We start from the raw sequence: 21,527 nt of genomic DNA on the forward strand, positions 1-21,527 counted from the left end.
TTACACTGGATTGGCTAATCTTAAAAGACATCATTATTGCAAATTGACCCATTCATTTGTATATATATATATGAATTGAGTTAAAAATATCCAACGATATGAAGCGAGTTTTGTGATGGATTTTAGTTATATATATATTTTGGATTGATAATATTTTTTTAATTTATTTTGTATATTTTTATATTCCGTACATTTATATATATGGAAAATATTTTATATTTCATTTATTCTCACATATAATATTTCTATAAATTAAAGTAATAATGTGAAATAGTTTGTACTTTAAATAAATATAAAAGTGAATACTTAGTTATTTGTCATATAGTATTTACATAGAATTCATAATAAAAGTCCCAACAATTAGGCAACAAGTTAGTGTGTAAGCTATTTCCACATTAGCCCATCGGAGTTGGGACACAAATTGCGGCATCCAAACAAGTCATAATAGGCGATAGATTCCATCGTTGCTCCGAAAAATGTAGCCCAGACCGTGAGTGTGAGAGAAGGACAAAGCATATTCCTAGGGAGGGGCCCACGTTGGGGAAGTGTATCTCTTTTCGGGGGAGCCGAGGTGGCCTGAAAGTGAGAAGTCACTGTCTGCCACGTTGGAAAAGTTGCCAGCGTGTACCTCGGTGTCTCCAGCTGGATTTCGAGATTCGGGATACTATTTCTTTAATTAAGAAAATCACAGTAATACTATAATATTTATTTATTAACTATGCGTTATAAATATTTTATGAAATTGATATATACACATATAACATTACTAATTTAACACAAAATTAAATTAATCATCACTGAATAAAATATTTATGCACGACAAAAAAATTAGTTATAAATATAAAAAAAAATATTTCACTTAAATATTAGAAAAAAATAAAAAGTTTCTCAAGAAACTTAAAAATAGTAGAAAATTCTTGAAAATAAATATTTATAAATGACATAATTTAAAAATTAATAATTGGATGGGGAATGTAGGAAAATTTAAAATGATGATTGTTCCCTCCCATCATTTGTGGGACTGGGGATGAAGCAAAATACAAAAGAAGACAGGGTGGAAGGGAAGGGAATGGCGGCATGTCACATGATTCTTCCCACCCCCATTCTAACACGACACTTACCCACAATGTGTGGTGGAGATGTCTTCTCCATGCTACATGTCATGTTATTCTACGGCTTGGATGATTAAATTGAAAGCACTTACTCCATCATAAATCCAGCATGATAAATGCGATCATAGTTTCATATGTATGTCCAACAATTCAAAATTTGACTATTTATAATTTTAATTCATTTGGATCAGTCACATTAAAATAATATAAATAATTATAACTACTCTTTTGTTTTGTTTTTTTTTTTTCAATAAAAATAAATGAAAAAAAATCAATCAAACAATTTAGATTGCGGTTAAAACTTGTTATCAATATGTTGTATACGGAGAGTATTGAAATTTCTTAAGATAATTATTGAAAATTGAATATTTATAATATTTTTTGTCTGTGTGAAATGGTAAAAACTCATCTTAACTCAATATTCATATTAAAAACAAGAAAAAGAAAAGTGAAGTTTAATTATTGAAATAGTAGGTATGTCATCCTAATTATTATTAATAAAATTAAAGCTTGGTATTAAATATTTATGAAAAGAAAAGAAAAAAAGTTAAATATTTATATGAGTGGAAGTGATGTGATGTGGGTACAACTAACTTCCATCTCAATTTCCAGCTGTTGATTCTATTTTCATAAAGTAATAAACAACTTGCTACATACTACCTACTCTAAACATATGCTCATTTGCATTTTTCTATAGGATAAAGGGTTGAATTGAGAACTACCGATAGATACGGTATATATATATATATATGTATACATATTTTAAATAGATCGATTATAGTTATATCATGATTTCAATTATTAACAATTACAATAGACTTTTTTAAGGGGGTATTTGTAATTTTATGGTACATCTCAGGGGAGTCTTTGTAATTTACCTTAATAATTCTAATAATCAACATTAAGTATCTATGACTAACTAATAATTACTATGAAAATAGATCAGTAACTACTATTAAAATAGAATAATATTTGCATATGATATGATCATGTCGTGCTATAACTACTATCCAAATAAATAAGCCAATTAAGATAGATTTATAGGGTGCAGATTGGACTAAAATTAGTCGTCACAGTCGAATTATAAGTATGTTGTTTTATATTTAAATTGTTATGATATGATAAGCTACGTTAGGAGAAAACATGATGATCATATTCACACATTTTCATTTTTATTTGTATGGCCATATTATTGAGTAATAGCTGTAATTTATTACATCATGAGATTGTTTTATGACGACAGCAGAAAGTTGTCCCTCTTACACAAACATTATATATATAAGTATGATGATCACATTCGCACACATTACTTAGAATCTTAAACCAAAGAGAAAGAAATTCAAAAAACTGACACAAAAACAGACCACCTTCCTTCCCTTCCCTGACCTCTCCCATTTCATTAGCCAGTACGAAACATATGCCAGACGCGCACCAATTGGGTTGCGCGTTCCCCCCCGCACTCTCTCTCTCTCTCTCTTAAATCTTCCCATGAAAGCTCAAAAGACTAGCACAAGCACGACCATTTAATACACAACTGCAGACCATTTCTTTGTCTCACTAATACAGAGGCCTACCGTAAGTGCGTGTCTGAATGTGTGAAATGGCCGTCTCAAAGAGCAACAAGAAGAAGCATCAGAGTTACATATCCGTGCCATCTCAGATCATCAACTCAATCTCGCAGTCATCTCTCGAGTCTTTGCTGCATTCTCCCAAGAGAAAACAGAGTCATGGCTCAAAGCTCAGGGTTTTGCTCAAGAATCCGTGGTTTTTCATGTTCTTGTTTTTTGTATTTGGTTTTCTGTGGATGTTGAACATGTGGTCGCACTTTGATCCCGCAATACCTTTTGGGCAGAACCCATGTTCTGTTTCTCAAGAAAAGGCGTCATTGGCAACTGGGCTCTCGAGTTCTGAGCTGAATGTTGATGGAAGAAGGGGTGAAAAGGCTGGGTTTTGGGCGCAGCCTGATGGTATGGGGTATAAGCCTTGTTTGGACTTCAGTCCAGGGTACAGAACAGAAAGTGGTGATATTGTGAAAGACAGAAGTAAGTACTTGTTGGTGGTGGTGTCCGGAGGGATGAACCAGCAGAGGAATCAGATTGTTGATGCTGTGGTGATTGCAAGAATTCTTGGTGCAGCTTTGGTTGTGCCCATCTTGCAAGTCAATGTAATTTGGGGTGATGAAAGGTTTGTTCTTTTGACCGTTTCTTGATCTTTTTAGCTATCTTTCTTTGTTCCAAGCTACAAAAGAGAATGTCCCAAAAGTTCTCTTCAATCAAACTTCCACGTTTTGAGAATAAGTCAAATTTGGTGCAGTTTAATTGAGAATTCTTGGCCTTCTGGCCTATGACGAATTTATTTGCTTTGGACATCACCTAACAGTTCGGACAAGCACACACAAACATACAAAGAGACAACACAATGTTTTGGATGTGATTGTAGTGATTTTAAATTGTTATACAGTTCTTACTATGTTCTTGTGTTTCTTCTGTGAAGTAAATTACTAACTTGTTCTGTTTCTCTTGTGATTGTTGCAGTGAATTTTCGGATATATTTGATTTGGATCATTTCAAGAATGTCTTGGCAAATGATGTTCGAATAGTCTCCTCACTTCCTTCAACCCATTTGATGACGAGGCCGGTGGAGGAGAAGAGGACTCCCCTTCATGTCTCCCCGGAGTGGATACGCTCACGTTACCTTCGACGTGTAAGAAAACAAAAAATCCGCCTCCTATGCTCTCAAGTGACCCATCAAGCTTGATTTATTAATTAAAATTATTCTTAGTACACTGATTAGCAAGTATATTGGAAGAGAAACCATATGCTTTTTGGCAACTCATATAGCACTTCAGCAATGGCCCGCAGATGGACCAACACAGTTAATAATCTAATCTGTTAGCAAATTTTATATCTATATTGATTGAAGAAAAGTTGAGATTCCTTGTCCTCTGAATCTGTCACAACTGGCTGCTTTTGAGCTGCAAAGGCATGGAGAATGAACTCAAAGTTTAAGTCTTTGACATGGATGGAACCTGAGAAGTTGCCACGGTGACTGAAATTTGACTCTTTTAACATGGTTGAACTCTGATCACCAACACCGTTAAACTAGAAAAACTTAATCTTTTGGCCGGCCAGCGGAAATATTAATGTGAACTCTTATGTCTGATGTCACATCTTTTGGGAAGATAATGTGTTCAAATGATATAATTTATATTTCCATTCGGTTTCATATAAAAGTATTTTTTGCAAAAAAATTACCAAGGTACTGAAAATGGAGGGAAGTTTTTGAATTGCTTTCTTTCCTTTTTCTGTTTTTTGGGTGGCTGAGGGTCTTATTTGAAGTAATCTTTTTCCCCCTGCAGATTAGGAGGGATGGTGTGCTACTATTGCGTGGCCTGGACTCGAGGCTTTCCAAGGACCTTCCTTCTGATCTTCAAAAGCTTCGTTGCAAGGTATCTAATCTCTTATACTTTGTGTTTTTGCTTTCTTTCCCATTCTCTAGTTAACTCAGAGGCCTAGAGAAATCTAAACTCTGTAGTTAAGAAATGGAGGACAGAACTGCCTGTCTCCTTTTCTTGCAACCTTTTCTCCACCTAGGTATTTCTGTAGATTCTCATTCACCAACCGCAAACCTATTTAATTTGCAGGTTGCTTTTCATGCTTTGAGGTTTGCCCCACATATCCAAGAGCTCGGTGACAAGCTTACAGAGAGAATGAGGAGCAAGGGACCTTATCTTGCTCTTCATCTTCGAATGGAGAAGGACGTGTGGGTAAGAACCGGTTGTCTTCCGGGTCTTACTCCAGATTATGATGAGATGATCAATAATGAGAGAAAGACACGTCCGAAGCTCTTGACTTCAAGATCCAACATGACCTACCATGAACGAAAACTTGCTGGGCTCTGCCCCTTAAATACCTTGGAAGTTGCAAGGTAAAGCTTCTATAATGCAAGCAGTTCAACCAATAAAACTAGCAAAGTTGTTTTTCCTAAACTATTGTACCGCTGGATGTTTAGATTGCTCAAAGCTTTGGGAGCTCCTAAAAGTGCGAGGATCTATTGGGCTGGAGGAATTCCACTGGGAGGAAAGGAAACCTTGCTCCCGTTGACGAGAGAATTTCCTCATTTCTACAACAAGGAAGACCTTGCCTTGCCAGGGGAGCTGGAGCCATTTGCAAAGAAGGCTTCTATAATGGCTGCTATAGACTATATAGTTTCTGAAAGAAGTGATGTATTCATGGCATCTCATGGTGGAAATATGGGCCACGCCATCCAGGTATCTCATCGATTTTCATGCAGGGTGAAATTACACATCATTTCGGCTCATATCGCGCAAATCACATACAATAAGACTATTCTATTCAGAGGTTTCTGTAAATGATGAATGAGCTAAACAAATCTTGGTTTATAATACTGTTTCCTTACTTTCTGGACGACTTAAACTTGTCTCAATCAAGAACCACATACAATTTGGCTAAGTAATGTCAGTGGTTAGTGCAGCGCAGATTGAAAAATAATTCTTTCCACCCAAGACTTCATATTGGTATAAAGTGAGAGGAAAACTAAATCTAGGATGTATATGAAGGGTCTAATCTCCTGGTTCATGTTTCTCATCACTTACTAATGCAGTGAGAAACTCTGGTTTACAAGTGTGTTAATATTTCTCCGGAACAGGGGTACAGGGCCTATGCAGGACACAAGAAGACTATCATCCCAAACAAAAGGCAAATGCTCACATATTTCATGAACTCCTCTCTTCCCGATTCTGAGTTCAACAATATCATACTGGACTTGCACCGGGATTCGTTGGGGCAGCCAGAGCTTCGGACTAGCAAAGCTGGGAGGGACGTGACAAAGTATCCTATCCCAGAGTGCATGTGCAATAATACAAATGTTGATGCTTCCGTCTGATGATACACAATACATTATTCTTCATGTCACTGGTCTGGTTTCCACTTGATAAGTTATGATCTTTGGCAGAACGCCAAGCAATCAGGCTTAGAAATGCATTAGGGCCTATTCTTAAGGTCACACTTCACAGTATGCCTTCACCTTTCAGCATTGATCGACCTTCTTAAAAGCTTGGAGGCAAGAAAATTCACATTTTGAGGATACACTGGAAGAATCACCGAATTCTTGCACTGTTTCTATATGTAGAACAATACCACGAGGAACTATTGTAGTATACAGTAAAATAAGCAGCTTTCTCCATTGGTTTCTCCCCTTTTGTATGTTGTCTCTCTGTTAATACCGTGCTCTGCGGGGGAGCAAATATAGTATTTTATTAATTTTATTTATTCTTTATGTTGTATCTAGGCAGCAGTATAGATATCTATGTTTGTATATATATATATATAAACACAGATTATGTGAATAAAATGTGTAACTTTTATGTAAAAGCCTTACTCTGGTTGTAGAGTTTATAACAAAGTTTTTATGTTTAATGTTTAGAGTCTTCTTGCATATCTGATAATACTCAGTTTCACTTGGTGTACTTTACATGTTAATTACTCTATTATCTTTTCTGCTTCTGCAAATGTCTCTGTCCCATATGTTGTTAACATGAATTGAAATCCTTGTCCTCAAATCATATACTTCTGTCAGAAAAAAAGGTATGTTGTGCAGATAATTAGGTGGAAATGTTTTTCCATATCTGAAAAATACAACTAATTGGTAAAAGTAAGATGGTCCATTTTTCAAGCAAGAATTCGAAAACAAAGTACAATAAGAAAAAAGATGAAAAATCTTATTCCAAGGACATTCAAATTGACATCAGAAGGGACTTCTGGCTTTGTTTTTCTGCAACAGCTAATGTTGCGTTGTAGTCAGAAAGGAACAAAGAAGCCATGAAAATGGAAAACACAAGTTAAAGAATTTTATTGGATTTTATCTAAACGTATCAATGGTTAAACAAAGATTGCTAGTACAATATCTTTCTGTCTACTCCTAGAAAACAAATCCGAATGAGCAATTATACAAGGGGCAGAGACTCAAATTTTCTACCTGCAATTTAATCACAAACAAGCCGAGCATTGCATTTGATGCTTGCGCATACACATCTCCAAAGTCTTGATTCAGGAAGGAAGTGCCAGTTTCAACCAAGACTCGGCCCACAAGCAGCAATGAAGCTGGTCTCAGCTGATTTGGCTGTGGAAAACAACGCTTGTCTCTTTTGTCGAGCTGCTACCTGGACTCAACCAATGTGGAAGTCTTATTCATGGCACGTGGCCATAATGGAGAAAGAGCAACTACTTTCCCGATGATAATCAAAGTTGGTGACACCAGTTGATGTGATGCAATTTCATCAGCGAGGTCCTTCAGTGCAGCAAAAACCTGGTTGTAGCAAAATATAGATTTGGTAAGATATGAACTCAAACGACACAAAGAAGATTTCTCATCAGATCCACTACCACAAGTAAAAATCTTCTCATCACATCCAGTATCACAATTCACAAACCATAACAGCAATAAGCATCGATCCTGTTCAGAAATTTATTAGCTAAATATTTCTGCATTTTTTATATCCAAACAAGTTTGAGGTTGTTCTCATAGTGATTCCACAGTGACAAAAGATGCAATCTGATACCCAGTATAAGATTTTGGTGTGACCGTAGGCATATGGTAGGAATGATGTCATTCTATAGTCGATCAGGTGTAAAGCACCTGGTAACTATGACTGTACTTTTAAACTTTCTAATACTAAGTAGTAAGAAGAAATTGTTAAAGATCATATTCGACTTGATTGGGAAAGAAAAGCAAATCAAATTGTTCAGGTTTGCACACTTTGGATGCTGTGGGCATGTGTTCCATGGCAGATGTCACAGGACACAGGCAAAAGCCCATTCCAGGCAATTTAACTGCTTTTGAGCAAATTTCACATTTTTCCTAAAACCAAGTATGCATCCATCTGAAACTTCAGGAAGATGAGAATTTTAAGCTTGAGGGTCAGTGATAGGCATAGTGATGACTGTTATAGATGATGCGTATTTCCCAAATTTAATACTGTACTTGTATAAAATTAATGACGTTTCTTACAATGCGTTGTTGGGGTGTAGTGCCTCGCTCGATGGCAGCAGCTGGTGTGTCCTCCGGCAACCCATGAAACATCAGTTTTGAGGCAAGAGATGGGAGAGTTGATAAGCCCATATAGACGACAAGAGTAGAATCAGGATCAGCAGCATTCTCTGCCACAAACAGAGGATCCGTTCCTCCCTTTCTTGAGTGGCCTGTCAGAAATCTAACACTAGTTGCCACACCACGATGTGTCAAAGGAATTCCTAATTCAGCAGCTATTCCAGAAGCAGCTGTTATGCCTGCCAAAAATTGAACAAAATTAATAGGTACAAATTCACCCTTTTCAAGACAAACACTGTCTTAGCTACTTCATAAGGTTATATTCTGGTTAACAAATCATGGAGCATAAAAGACAATTACACAGTGCTCAGTTATCGGCAGTACAGGCACTGCGTTTAATATATACCCGACATGAGAAAACAAGTACTTTGGAGGAGAAGAACAGCTGCATTGTTTATAGACAAGGCATAGCTGCTTTTGAGAAATACTGACATCTCTTCTCATGGGAACTTAAAACCTTCATAAAGTCCACGTCTCTTCAATTAGCTAAAGGTAGTATTGTAAAGGGAATAAGGTGATCTTTTGATGTAAATTTCATAGAAAACTTTCATGCTGAATCAATGTGCCTGCTGGTATATTGCACTATTTGAATGTTATTATGTCTATGTCACTGCCCTGGCAAAACCGGTATTTAATACAGAGGACTATCATAGAGACTCATCAAAGAAAAGAGAAGGTGAAAAAATGAAACTTTGAGAAGTTATATTCAAATCATATACCTGGAATGACTTTAACTTCAATTCCTTGTTGTTGCAGGAAGTCCATCTCTTCTCCACCCCTTCCAAATACCTAATAACCAACAGTTATAAGACTCATTATTTAATTCTAAACACAAATGCTTCTGCTGAACTTCTAAAACCTCTAGTTATACATAGATATTGACTTAAAAACACAGCCAATAACATGATTTCAGTAAACTCACCAATGGATCCCCGCCTTTTAGCCTCACAACATTTGCTCCAGCTTCAGCAAAGCTCAAAAGCAATTCATGAATTTCCTCCTGCTAAAACCACAATCATAACTAACTTTTTCCCAAGCAGATGATAAAGCAAATTTAGCACTGAAAAGAAGATGCAACTGACATACAAATTGGGAAGATAATGAACATCAACACCAGGCTAAAAAATGGATGTTAAACAATCTGGCGCCGTCCAGGTTGTCTTATTCACAGGCAAATTCAAATTATCATCTTATAAACAAGGAGCAGAATACGAATTTCGGACTAAACAACATCTGCTTGCTAATATGGACTTATGACTTGAAGTATCAAGAAAGGAATCGTGCATCCAGCTATACTTTATTATTTTTTGCGTCTAATTTATCAATCATCTCAAGCAGATCTACCTACAGCCAGATCGTCATTTATTGTTTCAGTTGCCCAATTTCGTATCAATCCCATTGTTTACTGAAGCATTCTGCGTCGTACTTATGTCAACTAATTATCACAAAAATTCTGTTCACATAAGTTAAACAGAAAGGCAATGAAGAGAAACCAACTGTGACAGAGATTTCTTTTTCTCCAACTCCCCAATCTAAAGCATTCCAACCACCAAACTATAGGTAGAATCTCAGAAGTATAATCCTATAAGCCAAATGTCTAAAATTAACTTCATTAAAATCATCAAAAAACCACTTCAGGGCTCAACAAATTTTACCACATTTAATTCATGAAACCACAAAAAAACCTGCAATTTGGACATGTGTAAATGCATAAAAAATCCAGCAAATAAACCAACCTGAGTTCTGCTATGGTACCCAGCAGTCTTTCCAACATACAGAAGCCTCGCATTGGGTCCCACCAAATTCAAAACATCATTAGACACCAATCTATCGTACAACAAGAGATCAGCACTCTCTATGACTCGCAATGCTTTCAGGGTCAGCAATTCCGGGTCCCCGGGCCCAGTCCCCACCAAGAACACATTTCCAGGCCCTCTCTTCTCAACCCCATTTGAATTTTCTCTCTTTTCTCTCAAAACTTCAAGTAATTTCCTTAGCTCTGGCAGCTGCAAAGCGATATCATAGTCCCTGACAAATTCTTGATCAGATGGGAGTGGGCAGGAGCAAGAGGGCTGCTGCAGCTGGTTCTTGTACAACCAGCTATCCCTTTCATACCTCTCAATTGAATGCTTTTCAGTGAAAGGCGACGCCTTTGGTGAGCTTGATGCACACTGAATGGTGAAAACCGGGCTGAAGCCAAAAGATTTGGGTTTTATTGATTGAAGTGGTGCTGGAGAAGAAGACGGGATTCTGCTCACAAGAGCCATTGGAATGCAGAGTATTTGGGAGCTAAGCTTGACCTTTTATTGCATGTGGCGAGGTCTCTCAGGCAGGGAAAAGGCGAATTCTTGTGCAAAGAAAAAGACTAATAAGCCTTTATATACATTTGTGTATGTGATTGTGATTCGGGGAAAATACAGAGGCGCAGGATGGAGTTGGAAACTAAGGAGAGTCGCCCTTTTTGAGCTTTAGGTGATGATGAGAAGGCAATTTTGTTTTAGCTTTTGAGGATTCGACAAAGACAGCTGCTTTCTCTTGGTGACCCTCTTCCGACCGCCTAAGAAAAGATTATACAAATTTTAATGTAATGTATTCCCTTTTTCTGTTCTTTTTGACTTTACGCCACTTCCAGTGGCCGAAACAAAAACCCAAACCCAGTGGCGGCTCTCAGTCTCAGGTTGGGACATCATGTGCAAATGTTGTGTGGATGCTCATATGGGCCTTTCTATTCTTTCATGGGCTCACATTGGAGCTCCGGAATTGGGTCGAAGAAACACTCAGATTACTCCATATTCAACTTGGGATTAATGGATGGAAGTTCGTTTCAACTAAATTGGTTAATTTATTAAATTTGAACATCAATTATGTTTTAAAAAATAACAATTAGATACATTTTTTTTTTAAATATAACAATGTCTCAAAAGAGAGCAATGGACTATTATAATTTATAATGCACTGTCATTCCAAAAAATTAGCCGATGCAATATCGGACACATACATGTCTCGGATATGGCATTAGCGTGTCCAAAAATTAAAACAAAAAAAGGGAACAAGGCGTTGGACATGCCTTACACGTTTTGGACACATTACTACTATAAAAATAGGCTAAAACCTACATGCTTAGAATTAGAGCTCATGATCTCTTGACTGTGAGACTTCAACCTCATCATCCAAACAATGAATCATTAGTAATTAAATACATTTAGAAACATCAAATACTTGAATCCAATTCAAATTCGATTTAAATAAAGCTTGTTTGAGCTCGATTTGATTGTCTCATATCCAAATTTTCAAGTTGGAGCATTCCATTCAATTCAACTTGTTTAACAGTCCTATAAATTGCAAGGTGTCCTCAAAAAATGGACAAAATGCATAAAACCCCCCTGTGTTTTAAAAAGTCTGCAAAAACAACCCTCTTGTTATGAGAATAGGCTAAAAGCCCCCTCCTGTTTTGTTTTAGTCAGCAAAAAACCCCCATTCTGTTAAAAACTAACGGGAGGTGAAGAAGACGCGCGTCTGCTGCGTTTGGTAGTGTTTTTCTGCGCTAAGTTGATATTTAATGACTTTTTGGACCAAAATACCCTTTTATGGGTCTACATAATATGCAATTTCTCACCCTAAAAAAAATAATGTTAAATTTTGCCATATTAAATTTAAGTTTAAATTCAAAGAATTTTATATTTGTTATTTGTTAAATCCAAAATTATTTTAATTAATTAAAATATATGTTTAATTACAGTAATTATCATTGTAATGTATTCTTAATTAGTTAAAATAATTAATTATTGTAATTATTTAAATATTCTTAATTAACTAAAATATAGTTTAATTAATATAATTAAAATTAATAAAAAAAAATTTAAAAAAAAAAAGAAGAAGAAGAAGTCAGACGGCGAAGCATTCGCGGTGCTCAGCGATCGGAAAACTGAAATGCATGTATAGAGTTGACGAAAATCAGTGGGAGGGGGCTCATTCGATTCGCAAGAAGGAGACGAAGCGATTGGTGGTGGTCCACGACCGTGGGTCGCTCCGGTGACGGCGAATCAACGACGAAAAGCTTCGGTGGTCGTGGTGGTAGCCCATCGTCTATGATTGATGAAATCCCAAATTGTTTGAGGGGAAATGTTCGCCTCATCAAGAGGATTCGAATGATATGTGTGGCGCCCGGTGACTCGCCGTGACGACGCCGAAATTTTAGAGAAAAGATGGCGGTGAAATATTGGGCGTACCTATGGATTTCAAGGGTGCCGTGGTGACGCGTCTGGAGGAATTTCATGACACGAACACTATGGCTGGACCGGTCGTACGACGGCGAGTCGAACGGTGGTAGTCGTGACGGCAGCCGCGCCGGCGTTCGGCCGGCCGGTGGCAGCGGCGAAGGGGTGGGGGTGGGGTGGGGTGGGGTTGTTAGTTTATAATAATAATAATAATAATGATGATGATAATATATTTTTTTTAATTTTAAATTATTTTTTTAAAATCTAACGGTTGAGATTAATTGATTAGATCTAACGATCAGTATTTGATCAAAGAAGATCCAACGGTCATTAAAATAAGAAATAATATATATTAAGTAAGGGTATAACGGTCATTTTCTAAAAAATTAACGCCGTTAGTTGGATTTAACGGAGAGGGGGGGCGATTGAGCTGAATTTTACAAAATACAGGTGGGCTTTTAGCCTATTCTCATAACAAGAGGGTTATTTTTGCAGACTTTTTAAAACACAGGGGGGTTTTATGAATTTTGTCCTCAAAAGATTAAACTAAATAGTTATCAACTTTTTGTTGAAAATTAGTCGAAACTAGTGCTCAAGATTGTAAATTCTAATCATTTAAAGGGGTAATTACATTTATATCCTTCACCTGTGGCTTTTTATGCAAATCGCTCTTACGTTTTGGCTAATTATATAAATTATTTCTTATTATTATAAAACAAGAATATTTTATGTATAGATATCAACATTTATGGGAACATATATGTAATTTTTCAAAAATAGAGGTGGTTGTGTAAATTATGTTCACGATTCTAGTAGTTTATAGAAACTATCCAAAAGATGGGATAATTTGTATAAACAGATTATAGGTCAGGTGTGTAAATATAATTATTTTTAGTTTAAATAAAAGTTATAAATATTTTTCACCAAATTTTGCAGTTTTTATTAATGAAATTATAGTAAATTTTTGGTTCGAACACTCCAATTTCAATTAATTTTTTTTATTTTTTAAATACTTTCAATTTTTATTATAATTATTTAAAAAAAAATCCAATCATAGGGCAGGGAGTGTAGCCATCCACACAGTTCTGTGCTGTTTCCATAGAATGGCTGTTTTGACTATAACTCTGCAATAGACTTTTACTTTTCATGATGATGGTGATGGTGATGATGGTGATGATGATGATGATGATGCCTCGTGACTCCAAAATATCCATCATCTAAATTTTAATTATTAAAGACAATAACATAATTAATATACTATAATCTCTATTAATTCAATATTATATAGAATTTTACTTCTCACTAAAAAGGAATTTCTCTTCTTCTTTTTTTTTTTTTTTTGCTGTTATATTAATATTGAACTTTATAATTTTATTAATAACAATTATTTCATAAAAGTGCTCACTGACAAGAATCAACCACAAAAATAAATTGTCACATAAAATGATTAATGATACATAATAATTTATTATTTATGATGACAACTTTATAAATAATTTTTGTTATTAATAATTATATTGTAACGAAAATAAAATTATATCATTTAAAATATCTTTAACGATAATTTTGAAATTTTTAATCGAAATTAGCAGAATGAATTCCTAATTTTGTTCAGCACGGAATGGTTTCAGCCCCCATCAGTTTACATTTTTTAATAAAACCATATAAATATAATTATTCATGAATGAGCTGCTGCTATATATATATCTTTGACTGACTCTCTCGCATGTCACCACAAAGTAGCAATAATAAATAAATAAACAAATATCACAGTTATAACTATGTATTTTGATTTCTCTTTATTTTATTTTTTTTATTTTTTGAAATGAAAAAGATAAACTATTTTAATTTCTTTTTAATAAATTAATATCAAATATCTACCTCGAATAACAACAAACAACTCTAACAATCATATACTAATTCCTAATATTAAAGTAAAACAATAATCCATACATGAACGGAATTTGACCCTTCAAATACAAGATTATAGTTTTCGACATGCATGAAAACTACAAGCGCGAGAGCTGCGAGTTTAAGGGGAAGTAAGAGAGTGGAATCGGAGCACTCGCTGACTTCTCTTTCTTCTTGGGGGACGATGATGCATTAGAATTAGAATTGTGGGCGCTTGAATCAGATACGCGTGCAACGAAACAGCTAAAAAAGCTTGACAAGAAAGGCATTATAAGTAATTGTGTGGAGACAAGTATATATACACGTTTCTACAAGAATTCGTGTTGTTGCTGAAAATATGATGAGGATGAGAAGAATATTGAGAATGAATGAATGAAGATATGTAGGTAGGTAGGTAGGATTTTGTGGAAGTAGTGGGTATTTATATATATAGGATGTTGATGATGAAGCAGCAAATACTTAGAATTGGTTGGTGTTATCTCAGCATGCTTTCCTTCTTTCCATGTTGCTTCTTCTCACACCTATTCTGCTCCTTTGACTACTCAGACCCGGTGTTCTTTTGTGACTTTTATCACTTTCTTGAGATTATGTGTGAATTTTTTTGGGCCACATCTCACTTCTTACCTATTCCTAAGTAAGCATCCCAGTTTTTTTATCCCAAAATTTATTATATTTATTATATATTGTGCATATGATATGTATATATTAAATGAATTCAGATAAATTCTTGTAAAAAAGAATTTGATTTTTAAATTCTTGAATTTTTATTTTTAATATTATATATATATTGATTTATGCCGTTGTAATAAATTTTAAATCAAATCGTCCAAAAACAAAGGAAATTTTAAACTCCTATCTCAAATCCATATTCTTTTATTTAATTATAATTTTAAGTAATTTTCATGGTGCACAGAGAGTTAGGAAAATAGCACATCAAAATGTTAGTTTGGAGCCTCCAAGTTTGACTTCCTAGCCTTCTCTCTTATTAGGTAACAATAATATTTCTCTTTGATATATTTCAAAAAGTTTGATAATGAGATACGTAATTTAATTTGTTTCCTTTCATTATCAATATATTACCCACATATATATTATCTTCATATTCCACACCAAGGAATTGTTTGGCCTACAGTATCAATCAATAACCAAGAATCGCGAATAGTAGCCTATATAGGTATTAAATTTTCTAGTTCAGTTTATGTGTAATTTTTTTTTTAATTTTACGTAATATATATATATATATATTTCTTTTTAAATTGATAAATGATAAGAAATACAAAATAGAATTTGATTAAAATAGAAAATTCAATCTTAACTTGAAGGGGTGTTACGTTGGGTGCAAGTCTAATGATCGTTTTAAAGCTACGTACCTTAATTTATTAATAACCCTTTTAGTTTATAATTTACATCGTATTTTTATTAAATTCAGAAGTATGTTAGGTTGAGTTGATACAATCAGAATTTATAATATATTAGTTACAAGTTAGAAACTTTATAACACGAATTATAAATTTTGAAAGATATTAACAACTTATAAGAGAGATGGGCTAAAGAAAAAAAGATAGAAAATAGACTAATACACACTTACATACTCGTAGTAGAAATAGACCAATATTTTAAGAAAAGTGAAATTTTTTTCATAAGGTTCTTTTGTTTCATATATATATAAACTACAAATTATCATTACTGATATTTTATAAAGTGCTATAAAAAATTTATATGCTTACATTGGAAAATATTGCATCAAACGTTACATTTTAAGAAATAATTGTAGCTATTTCTAGCTCTTCATGTTACATCAAATGAAGCAAAGAGAAAATTTAACTTAAAAATTGGCGCTTTGCACGACGTAATATAAGTTAACGAACAATGCTCGATGTGCATGTACTGTCTCATTGAACGAATGCCTTTTCGGTGCTAAGATTGGATTGTCCGGTGAGAACTATAAGCGCGAGATCTGTGAATTTATTGGAAAATAAGACATGGGAATTGGTGGACGGGGCGACTTCTCTTTACTCTTGGATTTTTTTGGCGATGAGGCGTTGGAGTTGAAAGCGCTCGTATCTGACACACGTGAAGATGAAGCAATAAAGCAGCTGAAGAACCATGCAGAGAAACCCATTTTTGAGGGCTTTAATTTGGCTTGACCTGAAAAAGTGAGTTGTGAGTTCCTTATTTTCTGCTAAATGTGTGAACATATTGAAGGAGTTGGTGTGTTGAAGTTGCAATTTATAGTGTAGTAAGTGATTGAGGTTTTGTTTTGTCCTATTTGTGACAAACTTGGTGAGCAAGGAAAGGCTTATGTCAATGGTCAAAGAGAGATGGTTCCTTGTTGCTGCTTCCATTTTGGCGCCTTTTGACTTAGTTTGCACATGAAGTCCTCTCATGTTTTTTTCTAATGTGCGAATGGGCACTGATTTTTTTAGAAGTTTGCAAATGAGAAGTCCTTGAGTAAATATTTTCGAAATTCGCAGGAAAACTTTTTAATCCCAACCAAAACTTGTAGTTAAAAATAATTGGTGACAGTATGATTGTACGTGATTTCTGTGTCATGATATTTCTAAGGTACAAAATTGATGGACAAAATAAAATCCTAATTTATTAAGGTGTATAAAGAATTGTTTGCATATAAATATTCAATCGATTGATGGATAAATAGGGAAATGTCCATACCAAACTCCCCATCTTAAAAAAACGACCTTTATTAACCAAATAAGAAAGGATCCAACTTTATATATATTTGTCTATTGATGGCATTACACAAGAATTGCATGTTAAAAGTTTGGAACTCAACATGTCGGGGAATCAGTTTTCATCGTCTTCAGGAGAAAAATGAAACATCTGCTGCAAGTTGGTTATGCATTTTGAAGGAAATCTGTGTCAAAGTCGGGCAGCTCCCTATTACAAGATGCAACAGAGAAAGGGCCAAAAAGTGCCTCGATGATCGATGAATCGTCTAGGGTTAGTAAAATCTAAACACCTGGAGATGTGCCAGATAACATCCAGATATGTAATAGAACTGTCATTACATGTAATGGAGATGATCTCAGCCCATTGACCAATACTTTCCATGAGATATCCAAGATATATTAAGAAACTACGAAGTCGGCTTCATACATTGCTAATTCGAGTTCTTCTACAGGAGGCTACACAGGATATAATGAAGAATCTAAACTTCCCTGGGACAAGTGCCAATATGAAAATCTCTCTTCTCTTGTGCTCTTGGATTTCTTGATAAGCACATGAAGAAGAAACAGCATGTTAACTCCATTATCAATATAGAGCTCACAGCAAGATTAAGCATTCAGTTTCCGCTATAAATATTAACTCATTCGGGGTGTTCTTTAGCAAGACGGCAGTATTCATTGAAATCCAAATGGTGCTCGGTCTCTGCTAACTGTTCTATGCTTTGTTAACGCGAATCTTCTGCCCGTCAAGCACCTGTAAACCATAAGAGTACAAGACACTCTAGAATGTTAGGGCAACTATTGAACAGATTTATAGTGAAAAAAGAAAGCAACAGCAGAATCGCAACTGCCTGAAGGAATTCACCTATTTGCATGATTTCGCAGCATTTATCAGGGAATACCTTACATCAATCTTTTCCAACCTCAAAATTGTACTATGTCTTCTACCTTATCATTTCACACGCTTTTTCTCTATAAAGTACTAGCAATTTCGTAATTGGGTTTGTCAAGATGTACATCTGTTTGATTCTTCTCCTTAGCTTTTCTCTGAATTATTCTTTTCACTTTTGGGTAATGGGGGTGAGGTTGGGGCTGGGGTGTTGCTGCGGTGGGTTTGGCTGTTGCAGTTTTGAGTTTCAGGGGAATGTTGTGGCACGATAACCACAATTCAACAGGAAGATGTCTCTTATCTCTCTTCTTATCCTTCATTATGATTGGTCTAGATAGGTAATACCCTTATACTTCATGGCCCTGTTGGGTGCGTGGCTGTGCTACTTCTATATTGTGGAATAACCTATTTTGATGAATATGAAAGTGTGAGCTGAGCAGTAGCTTTCTGAACCACTTAACATGAAAGTATCTTGTATTTTCAGTTTTCAGCAGCCCCTACCACAGGGGATGTCGCAAAACATGCAATGGATGCTCAGATAGGTTGATGCAAAACTGATCCAACTGTTTTACAAATGTTGTGTGCATTGAGAAGGCAAATGCACAGTCTTCATTTTATGGAAATTGGATGGGGTACCTACCGCATTATTAAGAGATGATATGGCAGCCTCTACGTCCTCTTCTGAAGAGAATGAGACGAAACCATATCCACTGGATTTTGAGGTCCCCGGAACTCGGGATACCTTTGCACTGAGAACTTTCCCCTTCTCTGCGAAAAAGCTTTTAAGTGAGTCTGTGGTTACAGTCTTTGCAAGATTGCCCACATATACTTTGTGCGGACTGTCAATGAACTGAGATTCCTCAGCTTGAAGAAATGCCAAATCCAAAGTAGCCAGTGGTTTTTCTGTTACATTTACTTTGATTTCACGCCCTCCAATTTCCTGTCAATGCAGGATACGCGAACATATTACACATGAATAATTGCCTCTTGAGCTTAAGAGTTTGCAAGAAGTTCATCAATAACTCACTGTGCCATTAAGCTTTTCAACAGCAGCATTTGCATCCTCAACAGTTTTCATTGTCACGAATGCAAACCTTCGGCTCCTTCCAGAGTATTTATCATACATTACCTACCAAGGCAGCAGAGTACATGTTAAGTCAGTCTGCATTATGAAGTAATCATTCCAGCAAAGCATCTGTCAAGCGGATTGTTGGAGATTGTTAAGAAAATGTCTATTTGAATATCTGGAGTTCACACCCTTTAGATTATCAGACGAAGCACAGCATTCTCACTCCTCTATTCAATGAAGCCAAACACGACCCATACTCATGTCACCACATCAAATGATGTCAATTGAAAGCAATCACAAAGATAAAGCACAGCAACACCTACGACCAACGTGGTCAAACTATTTTTGCTCAAACATGTTATATAAATAATGACTAGCTTCTGATGTGGAATCAAACTGCTCCCATTCACCTCGAAATTTGGTATATCCCTTGAATCATTTGACAAGAAGCTTAAATAGAGTGAAAAACGAACAGAGAAAACCCACTATTTGCTTACAGTGAAAATCATAATCCATTTTCACCTGCTGAAGAATTCAAGAATTTCCTTCAATTATATTGTTTCAACTCAGAATCAGAAATATTTCTTATACACCTTCATGACAGGTACCGAATCTGTTCAAAACTGATATTTCCTAGAAAATGCATCTTTCCTATCAATTCTTTCATATATATTTCTCTAACAATGACTATGTAAATAATCCTCCAAATTCACGAAATCATCAGCAGACATACTAAGAAAATATCAACATCAAAGAAATAAACACTGATAAAGAAAAACAACCTCCGCCTTCTCAACAGCACCGTGCTCCTCGACAATTTTCTGGAGCTCATCATTGGTGACCGTCCGCGGAATGTTTCCCACGTACAACCTCCTTGCGGCCACCGAAGAAGGGTCCGCCGTAGCAACTGAAGTGTCCTCGGCAACTGCATTGAATCTTCTGGGATTAGAGTGAGTAAACTTCAAAGGTGCAATTTGCGGTTTGAGAGGGTAAAAATGGAGCTTCGGGAGATGGGTTTTGAAGGGGTTTCTGGGGTTCTGAAGGAAGCTCGGAGAAATTATGGATGACGATGAAGAAGAAAGTATGGCCATCTCTGCTTCCAAGTGTTGAAGGTTTTGGAAGGGGTTGAGCCTCGGAGTAGAGTGGAGATGATAAGAGAGGAGTCCACTGATTTATCTATGAATTTTATCCGTTTCAAATTGTATATATTTCCCTGTGTTAGCTTTCTTTTTTCTTTAATATAAAAAGCAAATATTTTTCATTTCATAAATGACGATTTGTAGCCTCTCTGAAATACACTAAACACGATTTTTTTTTTTATATTCTTCTTCTTTTATTTTTAAAATTAAAAAATATATGATATTAATTTATATATTTTATTTTTATAATATATCTTAAAATATAGAATATTGTTTATTATATACATGCAACATACATATCACAATAATTAATTTTTTATAATAAAATAAGAAAACAGAGGAGGCATCACACTCGCAATGGGAAGATTGCTTGGTATTCAAATGTTTAAAATAAACACTCATTATATGCTTATTAGTGAAAATAAATTAAAAATAGTATTCTTACTTTTTATTATTAAATTATTTAAATTAAATTGATTTAAACTAATATTTATAAGTAATTTTTTACACTTTTGTAGTTTATTGGTAAAACTTTAAATATTTAATTATTTTTTCAAACACTCCAACTTAAATTTTTTTTTCACTTTTAACTTTGTTTTCAAACACTCTCGATTACTACTTTTTATTATATGCTTATTTCTTACATCTCGCTTCATAGATGCTAATGTTATTATTATATCAAATATTTAGATAATTGATAAGTTTATATATATATATATGCTAGCAGTCTATGCACACGCGATGCGCGGACGAATAAAAAAGAATATGATAAAATATTAGTGTAAATAATATTGACACCCTGAAATTATGCCAAAATATACAAACACTCTCTTCTTTTTGCAAAATTACAGCTACAGTTCCCCAAAAGGTTATAGTTATAATTACAACTATACTCCTTATTCAAATGCAAAATTTTCATAAACATCCCCAAAAAATATTACACTAACACACCAACACCCTTAAGGGGTGGAGCTATAATTTTGTAAAAAATAGGGGTGTAAAGTTTGAAATTATAAAACCCCATTAATGTAGAATCACGACATTTATTATTGCCTTAAGCCATTATTGCCTCCCAATGTGCAGATATTAACAACTTACTCGATGACTTTAACTTTTATACTATCTATACTATATTATTAAGGGAGAGCACCTCTTTGATAAGTTTGGTGTCCGTCTATTTTTTCGTCTGCTATTTTTTTTTATTTAATTGTTTCAGCCTTTTTTTTTTCTTTTTCCCCAGCCTCCATTTTTTTTCTCTCTTTCAACTTTCATGTTTTTTCTTCTATCAATTTTCTTTAAATAACTACTCACAATCTTTATTTTTTTAATATTTTTATTTATTTAACTAAAATATATAATTTAAAATTATAATAAT

The 21,527-nt window shown here is 34.8% G+C and overlaps 3 protein-coding genes across 4 annotated transcripts; 1 reads left to right on the forward strand and 2 right to left on the reverse strand.

Moving 5' to 3' along the window:
- Window positions 1-2,414: 2,414 nt before the first annotated feature.
- Window positions 2,415-6,550, forward strand: LOC105168731 (O-fucosyltransferase 20). The gene is made up of 6 exons (XM_011088878.3): window positions 2,415-3,296; window positions 3,647-3,815; window positions 4,471-4,560; window positions 4,756-5,039; window positions 5,124-5,382; window positions 5,781-6,550. The coding sequence occupies exons 1-6, from the start codon at window positions 2,704-2,706 to the stop codon at window positions 6,015-6,017; spliced, it is 1,632 nt and encodes a 543-aa protein (XP_011087180.1). The 5' UTR covers window positions 2,415-2,703; the 3' UTR covers window positions 6,018-6,550.
- A 409-nt stretch (window positions 6,551-6,959) lies between these two features.
- UPM1 (urophorphyrin methylase 1) lies at window positions 6,960-10,823 on the reverse strand. 2 transcript variants are annotated; one of them, XM_020693437.2, is made up of 5 exons: window positions 9,977-10,823; window positions 9,163-9,243; window positions 8,960-9,029; window positions 8,142-8,419; window positions 6,960-7,439 (listed from the first exon to the last, which is right to left on the reverse strand). In XM_020693437.2, the coding sequence occupies exons 1-5, from the start codon at window positions 10,505-10,507 to the stop codon at window positions 7,290-7,292; spliced, it is 1,110 nt and encodes a 369-aa protein (XP_020549096.1). In that variant the 5' UTR covers window positions 10,508-10,823; the 3' UTR covers window positions 6,960-7,289. The 2 variants fall into 2 exon arrangements, with proteins under 2 accessions (XP_020549096.1, XP_011087190.1); XM_011088888.3 differs by having other exon boundaries at window positions 9,163-9,240; window positions 9,977-10,819.
- A 6,532-nt stretch (window positions 10,824-17,355) lies between these two features.
- Window positions 17,356-20,201, reverse strand: LOC105168752 (small ribosomal subunit protein cS22). The gene is made up of 4 exons (XM_011088899.3): window positions 19,796-20,201; window positions 18,972-19,073; window positions 18,585-18,884; window positions 17,356-17,809 (listed from the first exon to the last, which is right to left on the reverse strand). Exons 1-4 carry the CDS (start codon window positions 20,102-20,104, stop codon window positions 17,771-17,773), a joined length of 750 nt encoding a protein of 249 aa, XP_011087201.1. The 5' UTR covers window positions 20,105-20,201; the 3' UTR covers window positions 17,356-17,770.
- Window positions 20,202-21,527: the final 1,326 nt, after the last annotated feature.

This window comes from Sesamum indicum, linkage group LG1, assembly GCF_026168435.1.
Source record: "Sesamum indicum cultivar Baizhima isolate 11 linkage group LG1, ASM2616843v1, whole genome shotgun sequence".
Lineage (NCBI taxonomy): Eukaryota > Viridiplantae > Streptophyta > Magnoliopsida > Lamiales > Pedaliaceae > Sesamum > Sesamum indicum.